Source organism: Chiloscyllium plagiosum, unplaced genomic scaffold (genome assembly GCF_037043375.1).
Source record: "Chiloscyllium plagiosum isolate Xiang-an unplaced genomic scaffold, Cpla_swu_hap1 HiC_scaffold_12, whole genome shotgun sequence".
NCBI classification, from domain to species: Eukaryota; Metazoa; Chordata; class Chondrichthyes; order Orectolobiformes; family Hemiscylliidae; genus Chiloscyllium; species Chiloscyllium plagiosum.
Window position 1 is genome coordinate 3834317 of NW_028270150.1, and position 14315 is coordinate 3848631.

Genomic DNA, 14315 nt, shown 5'->3' on the forward strand with positions numbered 1-14315 from the left:
GTGAGAGGAATCCAGGGGGAGGGATCCAGGCAGAGGGATTTGGAAAGAGAGATCCAGGGAGAGGGATTTGGAAAATGGGATCCATAGAGAGGGATCTGGAAAGAGAGATCCAGAGAGAGGGATCCAGAAAGGGAGATCCAGGCAGAGGGATCTGGGAAGAGGGATCCAGACAGAAGATCCATGGAGAGGATCGAGGCAGAAGGTTCTGTGGAGAGGGATCCAGGCAAAAGGATTGGGGCAGAGGGATCCAGGCAGAGGCTCCAGGGAGAGGGATCCAGATGGAGAATCCAGAAAGAGAGATCCAGGCAGAGGGATCCCAGTTGAGCATTTGTGGCAGAGGGATCTGGGGAGGGGGATCCCCAGGCAGAGGGATCCAGGGAGAGAGATCCAGGCAGAGGGATTCATGGATAAGGATCATTGGAGAGGGATTAGGTTAGATTACATTACAGTGTGGAAACAGGCCCTTGGGCCCAACAAGTCCATACCGACCCGCCGAAGTGCAACCCACCCATACCCCAACATTTACCACTTACCTAACACCACGGGCAATTTAGCATGGCCAATTCACCTGACCTGCACATCTTTGGACTGTGGGAGGAAACCGGAGCACCCGGAGGAAACCCACGCAGACACAGGGAGAACGTGCAAACTCCACACAGTCAGTCGCCTGAGGCGGGAATTGAACCCGGGTCTCAGGCGCTGTGAGGCAGCAGTGCTAACCACTGTGCCACCCTGCCACCCACGAGCCACCGTGGATCAGGGAGAGAGATCGGGGAGGGCAATTTGGGGGGGGAGAGAGAGATCCAGGCAGAGGGATCAGGGAGGGGGACCCAGAGAGAAAGTTCACCAGGTGGAGATCTGGGGAGGGACTGCCAGGCAGAGGGATCAGGGCAGAGTGATCCTGGGAGAGGGATCAGGAAGGGCGATCAGGGCAGAGGAATCGGGGAGAGAGATCCTGGGAGGGAGATCAGGGCAGAGGGATCCTTGGAGAGGAATTGGAGAGAGACGTCTGAGGAGAGAGAGATCCAGCAAAGGGATCTGGAGAGGGGACAGGGAGAGAGATCTGGGCAAAGGGATTTGGTGGTGAGGAGGATCCAAGCAGGTGGAGCTGTGAAGAGGGATACAGGGAGATGGATCAGGAAAGGGGGATTGCGGAAGAGGGATCCAGGCAGTAGATAATGGATGCCTGAGAGTGGGCAGTGGACACCAGATGCCAATCAGTGTAGTGGAAGGTGGTCACAGGATACAGACTGTGGGCAGTGGACTCCAGACACAGGGTGTGGTCTCTGGGCCTCAAATGGTGGAGACCCGATATTGAATGGTGGGCATCAGACACTGGACGGACAGTGGACACAAGGCAGTGAGAACTGGGAATTGAGTGACTGGCACAAAACACTGGGCATTGGACTGTGAGCACTGGGCAATGGCCAGGTGGTTACTGTACAAACTGCCTCCTATGACTACCCTCTGTCTCCTGTCCGTAATGTAATTTTTGATCCAACTTGCCAAGTTACCCTTGATCCCATGTGCAAATGTGATCCAGGACAGTGGACCAATGTAACTGCTGCTCTAGGGTCTAAACCCACTTCAACTGGCCAAGGTCCACAATGAGATTTCAGATCCCACCTCATTACACTGTAATGCCAGTGAACTTGGAGTATTGGTGCCCAGCAGTTGCTTTTATCGGTCTCCCATGTGGGACTTTGTCAAGGCATAGCTGAAATCAGTATAAACTACAACAACTGCAGTGCCCTCATCTGCATACCTCTTCAAAAAATCCAATCAAATTTATTTGGCACGACCTCCCTCTGACAAAGGAGGAAGTGAGGACTGCAGATGCTGGAGCTCAGAGTTGACAGTGTGGTGCTGGAAAAACACAGCAGGTCAGGCAGCATCCGAAGGGCAGGAGAATTAACGTTTTGGACATGAGCCTTCATCAGGAAACCCCATGCTGGCCTGTTAGCTGCCCTGACCTCTCTGTTTCAAACTGCTGCCATGACATCAACCACCTCACTCACTCCAACCTCCCGCCCTCATTCCTGATAGAGAGTTTATGCCCGAAACGTCGATTTTTCTGTTCCTCGGATGCTGCCTGACCTGCTGTGCTTTTCCAGTGCCACACTCTCGACTCCCTCTGAGAAAGCCATGCTAACTTTCCCTGATCTAACAATGTGTCTCTGAATGGAGATTAATTTTCTCCGTCAGAATTTTCTCCAACAGTTTCCCTACCACTAATGTTAGATTCAATGGTCATTAATTCCCTGGTTTATCTCTACCACCCTTCTTGAAAAGTGGAATACCATTAGCTGCTCTCACGTCCTCTGACAAATCCCCTGTGCCCAGAGAAGAGTGATAGTGACCAGTGACCCAACGTAATAGCCAAGGTAAGTCCGTGGCACCCAGCGCTCATCCTGGGCTCCCTGTGTTCTTTATTTGGTGTCACCAGATGATAGGTAGTGCCTATTTCTAGGAACTCCCCAACACGATTTGAACAGTCACGGTTTGAATAGTCATGGCTATTTAATCTATCAGCTATCCCCATTCCTGTTGTGGTGAGTTGCGTGTTCCCTTGAATGTGTATTGAGCTCAAGGATTGGTATACAGGTATGTATCCCTTTATCTGAAATGCTCGGGGCCAGCTGCTTTGCGGAAATCGGAATTTTACAGTTTTCGGAACTAATGTAGTGTCCGCTGTAGGACGCAGGGCAGCAACCTATAATCAAACATAAATACCGTACTGCAGCAAAAACATATGAATACTGACACTAAGTGGGATAAATAAAGACTGGAAGTACTACCACACTTTATTTATAGAGTAGTGTACTGATAAATGAAATACATCGACCATAAATATTCAACAACGTTTTATTCCATAAAAAAAGTTACAAGAAAAACATTCGGTAAAACTCAAACATACACAGCTTCAGCACTATGGCAGGCGGCAGTTTTAAAGGCTTCTTCAAGTGTCATCTGTCTCATTAACATAGGCTTCTGTCTAAGCAGTCTCTTTTTAATTGAGTAAATTGCCATAATCTCTTGCTCACCAATAAATGAACTTTGTTCAAGGCCAGCAATTAACTGATCACACATTTTCACCACATCGTCACTGGGGACTTTTTCAACTGTGTTCGCTAACTCATCATCATCATCATCACCAATACTGTCCTCACACTTATCTGTACAGGAGCCCGTATTTAAAACCATTTCAGTAATGTTCCCATTGCTCAAGGAATGCATGACAGGCATATGATTATCAATGTTCAGCATTTCTACAATGTCAGCTTCATGTGATTTATTTACAGTTTCATCCGATAAATTTTGTGTGTATGTTACAAGGCTTGCTATCATCGTTTTCTCTTCAGTGACATGAAATCCTTCAAACTCTTCATCTGCAGGTTCATTTACAAGAAACATTGTTGTAGGCCAGAGTCTGAGCCAAGCATTTGTTAATGTTGCTTTATCAACATCATTCCAAGCGTTAGCAACTGTGTAAATGGCATCCTTAAGACTAAACTCTATCAGGAAGTCTTGAGTTCCTACCTCTCTGTTGACTGCAGCAAGCATACTGTTTAAAGTCTTTATACTTACTCTTCATGGACCGTAAAATTCCTTGGTTACAAGGCTGTAATACCAATGTCACATTCGGGGGCAAGTAAATGCCAAAAACATTACTTTTCACAAACTGTTCGGCAGGGGGATGTGCGGAGCAGTTGTCCAGGAACGAGAAAGTTTTACACTTTTCTTCCAGTCCAGCTTGTCTGCAATGAGCTGGTGCCGCTGGTACGAAGTGTTTACTGAACCAGTCGGAAAACATTTCTCTGGTTACCCATCCTTTCTTGTTTGCATGATAATGCACTGGTAAATTGTGCACACCTTTCAGACATCTCGGATGTTTGCTTTTCCCAATTACTGTCAATGTCACCTTGTGTGTGGCCTGCAGCATTGACACACCCAAGAATAGTTAATCTGTCCTTAGTTTCCTTAAAACCTGTTGGTGCTCTCTCATCAGCCGTTGCTAATGTTTTTCTCGGTGACATAGCGCCAGTAGAGAGCTGTTTCATCAGCATTGTAACTTTGTTCAGGACTAAGGCTTTCGTCAGATATCAGCTCGGCAAACTCACCAATTTTCAGCTGCTTCATGGTCAGCTGAAACCTTTTCACCACAGAGTTTCAGGTACTTCCCACCATTATGCTTCTTGAATTTCTGTAGCCAACCTTCTGAATATTGACCTTCACCTTTAATGTTCAGTTCTTTATGATATTTCCAGCTTGTTCCATGACCATCAAACCAGTCAGTGTCCTGCGTTCACTTCTTCGTTGTCGAATCCACTCCATCGACACACGGTTCGGATCTTCATTTTTTGCCCAATGCAGTGTTTTCCTATTTTTCATTAGTTGATAGTCATCACTGTCACCATAAAACTTCAGTAACTTGTCTTTCTATTTCTTCAAATCATAGACAGTAGTAGTTCCGACACCATATTCTTCAGTAAGACACCATGATTAAGCTTTTGCAATAACTCTACTTTCTGCATTACTGATAATGACAGATGCATCCATTTCTTTATGTTATTGTTAGCCATAGAGGTACCTGCACCTCTTTGTGATATTTTCACTCTAAAATTAAAGAATTTAGCACAGTAAATACAACTGACACCTCCGAGTGCTGGGCCATGCCACCACGTGGGTGGAGTAGGTGTGGCCTTCGGCTGCCCAGAAAACCCCATTATGTTAGGCACACATGACTGACACTGCACACTCCATGAAAACCTTCGGTTTTCTGAACTTTTCGGTTTTTGGATGTTCGGATAAAGGGATACGTACCTGTACCTGGAAGTCTCAAGTTATTTCTGCTGATTGTCTACAACTGCAAAACATTTCTCTTAAAAAACTGAATATCATTTCTCTTTAACAACCAAATTAAAAACAAAATCCTGCAATGCTGGAAATCTGAAACAAACAAAATCTCAGTTTCTGCAGCAATTTCTCTGTCTCTTTAAAAACTAACCACACGCTAGTGTGGCCTCATTGAATTTTCCACATTATCTATTGATGTTATTTTTGTCAATTTTCAGGTGCCTGCATTGCGAAGGGGATATTCGTCATCTTAGTTGTTACTGTTTTGTCTCAGGAACATGATTGCAGTTATTCATTCTTTTATGGGGTGTACTCACTACTAATAATGGCAATATTTGTTGCCCAGGCTATTGAACTGAGTGATTTACTGGGCTATTTCAGGAGGCAGTTAAGAGTCAACCACATTGCTATGCATCTGGAGTCAAATGTCACAGACCTGGGAAGGTGATAGTCAAGTGTTATTACTCCTAGGCTCTTAATCCAGAGACCCAGATAATGCCAACCTGAGTTCAAATCCCATTGTTGCAGATGGTAGAATTTAAATTCAACAAATATCTGAAATTAGAAGTCTAATGACAATAAAATATGTGTCGATTGAAAAATCCATCTGGTTCACTAACATCCTTCAGGGAAGGAAATGTGCCATCCTTTCCTGGTTTGGCCAGCATGTGACTCCAGATCCACAGCAATGTGGTTAACTCTTCACTGCCTTTCTGGGCAATTAGGGATGGGCAATAAACCCTGGCTGAGCCAGTGACATCATCATTCTGTAAATAAATTTTAAAGGAAAGAATGTCAGATTTCCATCCCTAAAGGAAATCAGTGAACCAGATGGGTTTCTGACAATCGCCAATGGTTTTATGGTTGTCATACCCGTGATTAACCTTCAGATTTATTTTTGAATTGAGTTTACTGTGTTGGAATTTAAACAGATATTCCCAAAATGTTAGCTTGGGTCTCTGGATTACCAGTCTCTCCTTTGATTTGTTGAGATCACCCGTACTCAGATGCGATACAGGTATACCCCGCTTTTCGAACGTTCACATTACACAATTTTGCTTCTACAAAAGACTTACATTAGTATCTGTTTTCGCATGTCTGAAGAGGATTTTCACTTTTACAGAAAACGGTGATACTTTTTCCCATATAAATCACTCACCTTCGCTTTACGCCATTTTCGGCTTACAAAAGGTTTCCTGGGAACGCTGTAGTTTCGTATAGTGAGGGCTACCTGTATTTATTTAGTTTCTTTGGTCAGATATTTAACTGTGAAGTGAGCAGTGTGTTTTGCCTGTCTGATATTGTTGTCGGGTAAGTAATTGGTTAAAGAATGTACATGATGAGAGTCAGCATGTGTGGTTACTCACAGTGTGTTCATGGGAAGGTGATGAGCTTTTTTCTGGTTATAATGAAACTGTGACTCAGGACACAGTGATTGCAAGCAAATCTCCATTGTTCATTATTTAAAATGTCAGTTTCAGCCTGTCTTTTAAATGACCTGACCTATAATAAAACATAATTATCTTTCTTTTTAAAGAGTGTTCACTGTGAAGAGGACGGAGGGAGACGTAATGAGTGTTGCCATCAAGCTGGGCCTTTATGTAAATGGTTAGGAATACCTGCTTTACAGCCAGTAAGGTGAAGGTTCATTAGTTTTTGGTATTGAGAAGAGTGGGAACAAGTCAATGGCACCCCTTCCACTTGGCATTCGCTTCATAACTTCATTTTCACGTGATCAGTGGTAAGTTAAGCTATAATGTGCTCTCTTACAATCACTTCTGTTACAATAATGAGGTAATTTAGTTGAAACTTGTCTAGTTTTGAGTCCTGCATGACGTCTGTGCAGTGTGGAATATTCTTTCTGTCCTCGTTGTGTCTATAAAAGCTATAAAATGCTTTCCGTCATCTACAGAGGTCAGTTAGCACTCCGAGAATTGACTATAAGAATTGTCATCACAGGTGCTGTTGAGCAGCAGAATTGGCTTTCTTGTGTAATTTGATGCAGTTCAGAATTCATAACAGATTTACATGAACAATCTTACCTTTAAATTATCCTAATATTTTGCCTCTTATCCCTATGATTATTAACATCAATTCTGAACAGTACAACTATAACTCTGTGTTCTGTCAAGTAATTTCCGATAATGGTTTTAGTGGTGTGCAGGCCAAGAAGCTGATTATGTTATCATATATAATCCAGGGGCTAAAGGGAGAGGAGGAAATAAATACAATCATCATGAGAGAACAAGAAAACTAATGAGGCTAAAGGCTGATAAGTTCCCTGGACTTGATGACTGCATCTTAAGGTGTAACAGGCAATAGTTACAGTGATAGTGGCTGCAATGGCAATAATTTTCCAACATGCCTTTGCATTGGAAACCTACCAAAATAACACTCAAAGAAAAGCAAAATACTGAGGATGCAGAAAATCTGAAACAAACACTGAAAATGTTGGAGCAAATCAACAGTTCTGGCAGCATCTGTGGAGAGAAAAACAGAGTTAACATTTTGAATCTGGTATTATTTGTTCAGAATTCCAGAACCGTGACGAAGATATAGGAAAATGGCCTGCTTCTGTCCATGTCTTAGGGTCTTCTGATCAGCCTGTTCTAAGACGCCTGTTGCTTGTGGATACATTTGGAAGCTGTAGCCTTGAATTCCTGCTTCACTGTTGTCAGCATATTGCACATAAAAAGTGCCAACATGTTGGCTTGGAATAGCAACTATATGTTGGGCTTAATCCTGTTAGTGTCAGTACGAACAGTAAACATATCTGTAGATAGATTTAATCAGTTCACGCATTAGATAATACACAAAAGCATGAGGACATGCAGCAATATTAAATGCTACAGTAATCATTGTTGATAAAAGGGAAGGTGCATTCTGAGGCCAAGCACTTTTTGAAACAAGGGTTCATTTTTCATCAAGTATTTAAATCTAGTCTGATGTCAGGTGAAGTAAATTGGGAAGTTGACCAATTTGAGGCCAGGTCTCAGGTATAGCTGTAGAAATTATTCAAGGACAGGTTGAGAAATTGGAGAACAAGGCAAAAAGGATCCTGAATATTTATAAATAGAAGTATAAAGTCCAAAATTAAGAGTATGATGACGGTCCTTTGTAAAGTACTGCTTTCACCCAAATGTGTCTAATTCTGAGCACCACATCTTCAGGAAGGACAGAAAGGCATTAAAGAGAGTTCAGAAAATATTAATCAGAATGGCACAAGGATGAAGAAATTCAGTTACGTGATTGGAGAAATAATGGCTGTTTTACTTTGAGAAGAGCAGATTGAGAGGACACTTGAACAAGGATAGAGTAGAAGGGGAGAAACAGTTCGCATTGAGGAAAGATTCAAGAACCAGTGAGCATGGATTCAAGGACATTGGAAAAGAGCAATAGGGGCATGAGCATTTCTTTCATGCGGCAAATAGTTAGGATGGGAAGACAATGTGAGAGTACTGGAGGTTATTTACGGAAGACTGGAAGTGTAGCTGATCCAGTGTCAGAGGTGGCCTTTTAGAGAGGAGGCCATCATGATCTTGGAAATGTTGAACATATTTCAGAGTATCTCCTTAAACAGGTATGAGAATTGGAAGAGTGGCTGACCAGGCATGGCTTGGCATGAGATCTGTTTTGGCAACATTCAGGGATAGGCTCAGTCTGTCGCAGTGAATGTTTAACAACAAAGACTGCCACAGGTCAACAACAGTCAGGTGTAAGGAGCATTGTAACCAGCCACCTGCCATGCAGGGAGACCTGGGCTGTGTATCAGCAACACGTAAAGAGTGAGGGAAATTCCACCAGCAATGTCTCCACAAAATCCTCCAAATTTAATGGGAAGACTATAGAACAAATATTAATGTTGTTGAAGCCAGCTCCACAAGCCCTCAGACAAAACGCCATTAAAATCAATGATCACAGTCCAGAGACGAGGTCCAGATGGCTGCAAAGAGTCTCACTTGCCAAATCCTGTTTTCTCAACTCACAAATAGCCAGTGTTCCAGGGAGGGCATGTTAAACGTTGCAGAGAAACTCTTTGACTCTGCTTGATGCGTGTCAGCAATGACATTGATAATGGGAAGTGCTTACTACCAGTCAATCAAAATGAGGACAATTTGACCAAACCAATATCGGAATCAGGCTCTGGACTACATCACTCAGCCCTTTGAGCTCACTCTGCCATTCAGTAAGATCAAGATTCATCTGAATGTAACCACAAATTCACATTCCTGTCTATCGCTAATAACCTTTCACCCCTTTGAATCATAGAATCATTTAGTACAGAAGAGGCCCTTCAGCCCATTGGTCTGCACTGACATATGGGAAATATCTGACTTTCCATCTAATCCCATTTACCAGCACTTAGCCCAAAACCTTGCATGTTATGATGTGCCATGTGCTCATAATGTAGCAGGTAGAATTGCACACAGTACACTAGTGGAGTCTCACACAAGTTCTGTACAACTCCAGCATGAGTTCCCTGCTTTTGTAATCTATGCCTTGATTGATAAAAATGCCTTTTCACCCCCTGACTAAAATGCCCTTCTACCTTCAGAGATCTATGGGTAAACACAACCAGGTCCCTTTGTTCCACCGAACTCCTCATGCCATGTTGCTCATTGAATACTTCCTTGTCAAATTACACCTTTCAAAGTGTATCACTTATCTACCCCTTTGACCATCCCATTTATACCTTTTTGTAGCCCAAGACACTCAACCTCACTGTTAACCACCCAACTAATCATTGTGTCATCACAAACATACTAATCCAACCCTCACACAGTCGCCTATCATTTATATAAAAGATGAATAATAGGGAACCCAGCACAGCTCTTTGTGGTACACCACTGGACATTGGTTTCCAGTCACTAAAGCAGCCTCTATTATCACCCTCCATCTGCTATGAGTGAGCCAATTTTGAGATGAAGGTGAGGACTGCAGATGCTGGAGATTAGAGTCTGGATTAGAGTGGTACTGGAAAAGCACAGCAGGTCAGGCAGGAAAATCGATGTTTTGGGCAGGGTCCCTTCATCAGGAATGAGGCTGGAAGCCTCAAGGGTGGAGAGATAAATGGGAGAGGGTGGGGCTAGGGAGAAGGCAGCTGGGAGTGCAATAGGTGGATGGAGGAAGGGGTAAAGGTGATAGGTCGGAGAGGAGGGTGGAGCAGATAGATGGGAAGGAAGATTGATAGGGGGACAGGTCATGAGGACAATGCTGAGATGGAAGGTTGGAACTGGGGTAAGGTGGGGGGAGGGGAAATGAGGAAACTGGTGAAATCCACATTGATGCCCTGGTGTTGAAGGGTTCCGAGACGGAAGATGAGGCGTTCTTCCTCCTGGTGAGGGAGCGGTGGTGGAGGAGGCCCAGGATCTGCATGTCCTCAGCAGAGTGGGAGGGGGAGTTGAAATGTTGGGCCACGGGGCAGTGGGGTTGATTGGTGCGGGTGTCCCTGAGATGTTCCCAGAAGCACTCTGCGAGAAGGCGTCCAGTCTCCCCAATGTAGAGGAGACCGCATCAGGAGCAACGGATGCAATAAATAACATTGGTGGATGTGCAGGTGAAACGTTGATGGATGTGGAAGGCTCCTTTGGGGCCTTGGATGGAGGTGAGGGAGGAGGTGTGGGTGCAGGATTTGCAATTCCTGCGATGGCAGGGGAAGGTGCCAGGAGGGGACGGTGAGTTGTTGGGGAGGCATGGACCTGACCAATTTTGAATCCACTTTATCGAATTACGCTGGATCCCATGTGCATTTGCCTTCTTGATAAGTTATGGTCTCCCTCCGGAGAAGCCATGCTGACTATCCCCCATCAAGCCTTGCCTCCCCAAGTGGAGATAGATGCTCTCTTTCAGAATTTTCTCTAATAGTTTCCCTACCACCAATGTGAGACTCACTGCTCTGTAGTTCTCTGGCTGATCTCTACAATCCTCTTAAATATTGGTGCCATATTAGCTGTTCTCTAGTCCTCTGGCACCTCCCCCATGGCCAGAAAGAAATTAAAATTTGGATCAGTGTTCCTTCAATCTCCTCCCTTGCCTGAGGTAGTGGCTTATCAAGGAGGCAGCCTTTCTTCACAATTTATCCACCCCTGGAGATTTCTCCAATTTTAAGTTTGCCAACATCTCCAATACTTTGTCCTTCCCAATGTCAATTTGATCAAGCACCTCATAGTTTTTGCTCCAGGTTCCATATTTGCATCTTTGTTATCTTAGGTGAGGATGGATGTGAAGTATTGGTTCAACACTCTACCAGTATCCTTTTGCTGCAGCCACAGATTACCCCCTTGGTTCCTAATGGGCCCTAATGTTTCCCTGGTTACCCTTGTCCCATTGATCGACTTATAGAATGTCTTGGGATTTTCCCTACTTTTATCAGCCAGAGGTTTCTCATGGAGAAAGTGAGGACTGCAGATGCTGGAGATTAGAGTCGAGAGTGTGTTGCTGGAAAAGCACAGCAGGTCAGGCAACATCCGAGGAGCAGGAGAATCTATGTTTTGGGCAAAAGCCCTTCATCATGTTTCTCGTATCCCTCTTTGCTTTCCTAATTGCTTTCTTAAGCTCGACCCTGCACTCTCTGTACAACACCCATGTCACCTGCTGATTTATTCCCCTGCTAAAAGCTTCTCTTTTCCTTCACATTGTATTCTGAATATCTATGACCATCCATGGTTCTCTGGGCCAGTAAATCCTTCCTATCACCCTCGAGGGAACCTAAAGGGAACAATTCTCTACAGTAAGTAGACCTCCCAGTCTGCCTTATTTCACTAAAATCTGCTCCACCCAATCCAGCACCATTTTTCTTGCAGCTTGTCTTTCTTTGTCCGTAATAAGTTTAAATTGCACCATGTTGTGATCACTATCACTAAAGTGCTCCTCAACCACTCCTCAACCCCAGAGTTAGGTCCAGATCAGCTCTCTCCCATGTTGGCCTAAAACATCCTCCTGCACACATTTCAAGAAATCCACTCCATCCAAATCCCTATCTCTGTCTATCCCAGTTAGTGTTGGGAAAGTTGAGATCACCAAGTAGAGTTTCCCTTTTGTTATTATTTTACACACCTCTAGGAAGTTGCACAAATGTGTTCCTCCACTTCTCATCAACTCTCTGAGGGTCTACAAGAAAGGCCTAGCAATGTGGTTGTCCCTTTTTTATTCCTAAACTTAATCAACAAAGCTCCATTTTATGCCCTTTCCAACATATCATCTCTCCTTAGTGCAGTAACTGATTCCTTAGCTAATAGTTAGGACTGCGTTGAGGACAAACTTCTTCACCTAAAGGATCATGAATCTTCGGAATTCCCTGTCCAATGAAGCAGTTGAGGCTACCTCGGCGAATGTCCTAAGAGCATAAGAACCAGGAGCAGGAGGCGGCCATCTGGCCCATCAAGCCTGCTCTGCCATTCAATAAGATCATGGCTGATCTTATCATGGCTCAGCTCCACTTACCCACACTCTTGGCCTTGAAAATATTCCGGGCTCTGTTTCCTTCACTTTTCAGGAAGAGAGTTCCAAAGACACTCAATCCTTATTCCATATAAGCACACCCTCTGCATGAAAACATTGTCCCTTAGATCCCTTTTATCTTTCTCCCCTCACCTTAAATCTATGCCCTCTAGTTTTGGACTCCTCTACCCTGGGGAAAAGACTTTGAATATTTACCCTTACCACCCCCTCGTGATTTTATAAATCTCTGTAAGGTCACCGCTTCAGCCTCTGATGCTCCAGGGAAAAAGCCCCATCTTATTCAGCCTCTCCCTATAACTCAAACACTCCAATTCCAGCAATATCCTTGTAAATCTTTTCTGAACTCTTTCAGGTTTAACACATCTTTCCTATAGCAGGGAGACCAGAACTGAACGTGGTATTTTAAAAGTGGCCTGGCCGATGTCCTGTACAGCTATAACATGACGTCCAAACTCTCAGACTCAATGCACTGACCAATCAAGTCAAGCATATCAAATGCCTTCTTCACTACCCTGTCTACCTGTAATTCCACTTTCTAGAAACTATGCTTCTGCACCCCTAGGTCTTTTTGTTTGGCAACATTCCCCAGAGACCTACCATATCTGTATAAATCCTGCAAGGTTTGCCTTATACCCAGTGAAGACCCATCAGAATGTTGTATGTTTCCATCGATTCATTCCTTACTCTTCCAACTCCAGTAGATGCAGGCATAGCCTGTTCGTCCTTTCCTCATTAAGGCAACCTTTTTATTCCAGGTGTTAGTCTGGTAAACCTGCTCTGAACTCCTTCCAACCCATTTATATCCTTCCTTAAATAAATTGTTCTGAAGAAGAGTAATTGGATTTGAGATGTTATCTCTGCTTTCTCTCCACAGATGCTGGTCGACCTACTGAGTGTTTCCAGCAATTTCTGTTTCTATTACAATCATGGCTGGTGTCATATTTGCCTCAACTCCACTTTCCCAGCCACACTCCATAACCCTTCAGTCCATTGCTAATTAAAAATCTGTTCATTTCCTTATTAAGTTTACTCAATGTCCCAGCGTCCACTGTCCTCTGGTGTACTGAATTCCACAGATTCACAGCCTCATCTCTGTTTTAAATCTGCTCCACTTATCCTAACACTGTGACTGCTCATTCTCAATTACCCCACAAGGATAAACATCCACTCAATGTTTACTTTTAACTCCTCCTTATTATCTTATATACCTCATTAGATCTCCTCTCACTCTTCCAAACTCCAGAAAGTATGGGCCAGGTAATTTTGGAATATTATCACTTTGGGTCCACTATCTCAGCTGCCACTTCCACTAAGACCCTCGCCAATCCATGCCAAAATGCTTCCATTACACTGAAATTCTGTTATCCACAATACACTTTGAGACTTATTCTGTTATCCACAATATATTTTGAGATTTTATTACTTCCCCCAGACATCCAAGTTTCCCTTTACACACAGCATGAGTTCCTTCCTCAAAGAACTCCAGTAGGTTGGTCAAATCTGATATTCCTTTCACAAAACCACGTTGACTCTGCCCAATTACCTTGAACTTATCCAAGTGCTAACATATCCAACATATATGACATGTTAAACTAATTAGCTATTAATTTCCCCCTCCTTTTTTGAATAAAAATGTTATATCTTCTATGTTTGAATCTAATGGAACCATACTAAGTCAAAGGAATTTGGGAAAATAAGAACCAATACATGAACAATTTCATTAGCTGTGGTTTGAAGTCCAACAGGACCCAGGTACATTGGCAGGCCACAGCTCCATCAGTTTACTCAGTCCCATTTCTCTGGTGGATGTGATTTTCCTGAGTTCCATCCTTCCACATCCTGATTTATCACTGCATCTGGGATGGTATTTGTATCATCTGTGGTTCAGACTGACACAAATTATCTGCTTAATTCATCTGCCATCTCTTTATTTTTCATTATTAATTATCCAAACTCATTTTCAAAGAACCAATGCTCACTTTGCCTTTTAAAAATAA

The 14315-nt window shown here is 43.5% G+C and overlaps 1 protein-coding gene across 2 annotated transcripts in view; it reads left to right on the forward strand.

Moving 5' to 3' along the window:
• Window positions 1-14315, forward strand: part of LOC122555435 (glucose-6-phosphate exchanger SLC37A1) — a 111791-nt gene that overhangs the window by 9562 nt on the left and 87914 nt on the right. For both annotated transcript variants that reach the window (XR_015758774.1, XM_087992435.1), the window contains exon 2: window positions 6395-6598. Coding sequence is in view for 1 of the 2 variants with exons in the window: in XM_087992435.1 (XP_087848561.1) it covers window positions 6543-6598 (56 nt within the window). In the remaining variant the exon portion in view is untranslated. The remainder of the gene's footprint in view (window positions 1-6394; window positions 6599-14315) is intronic.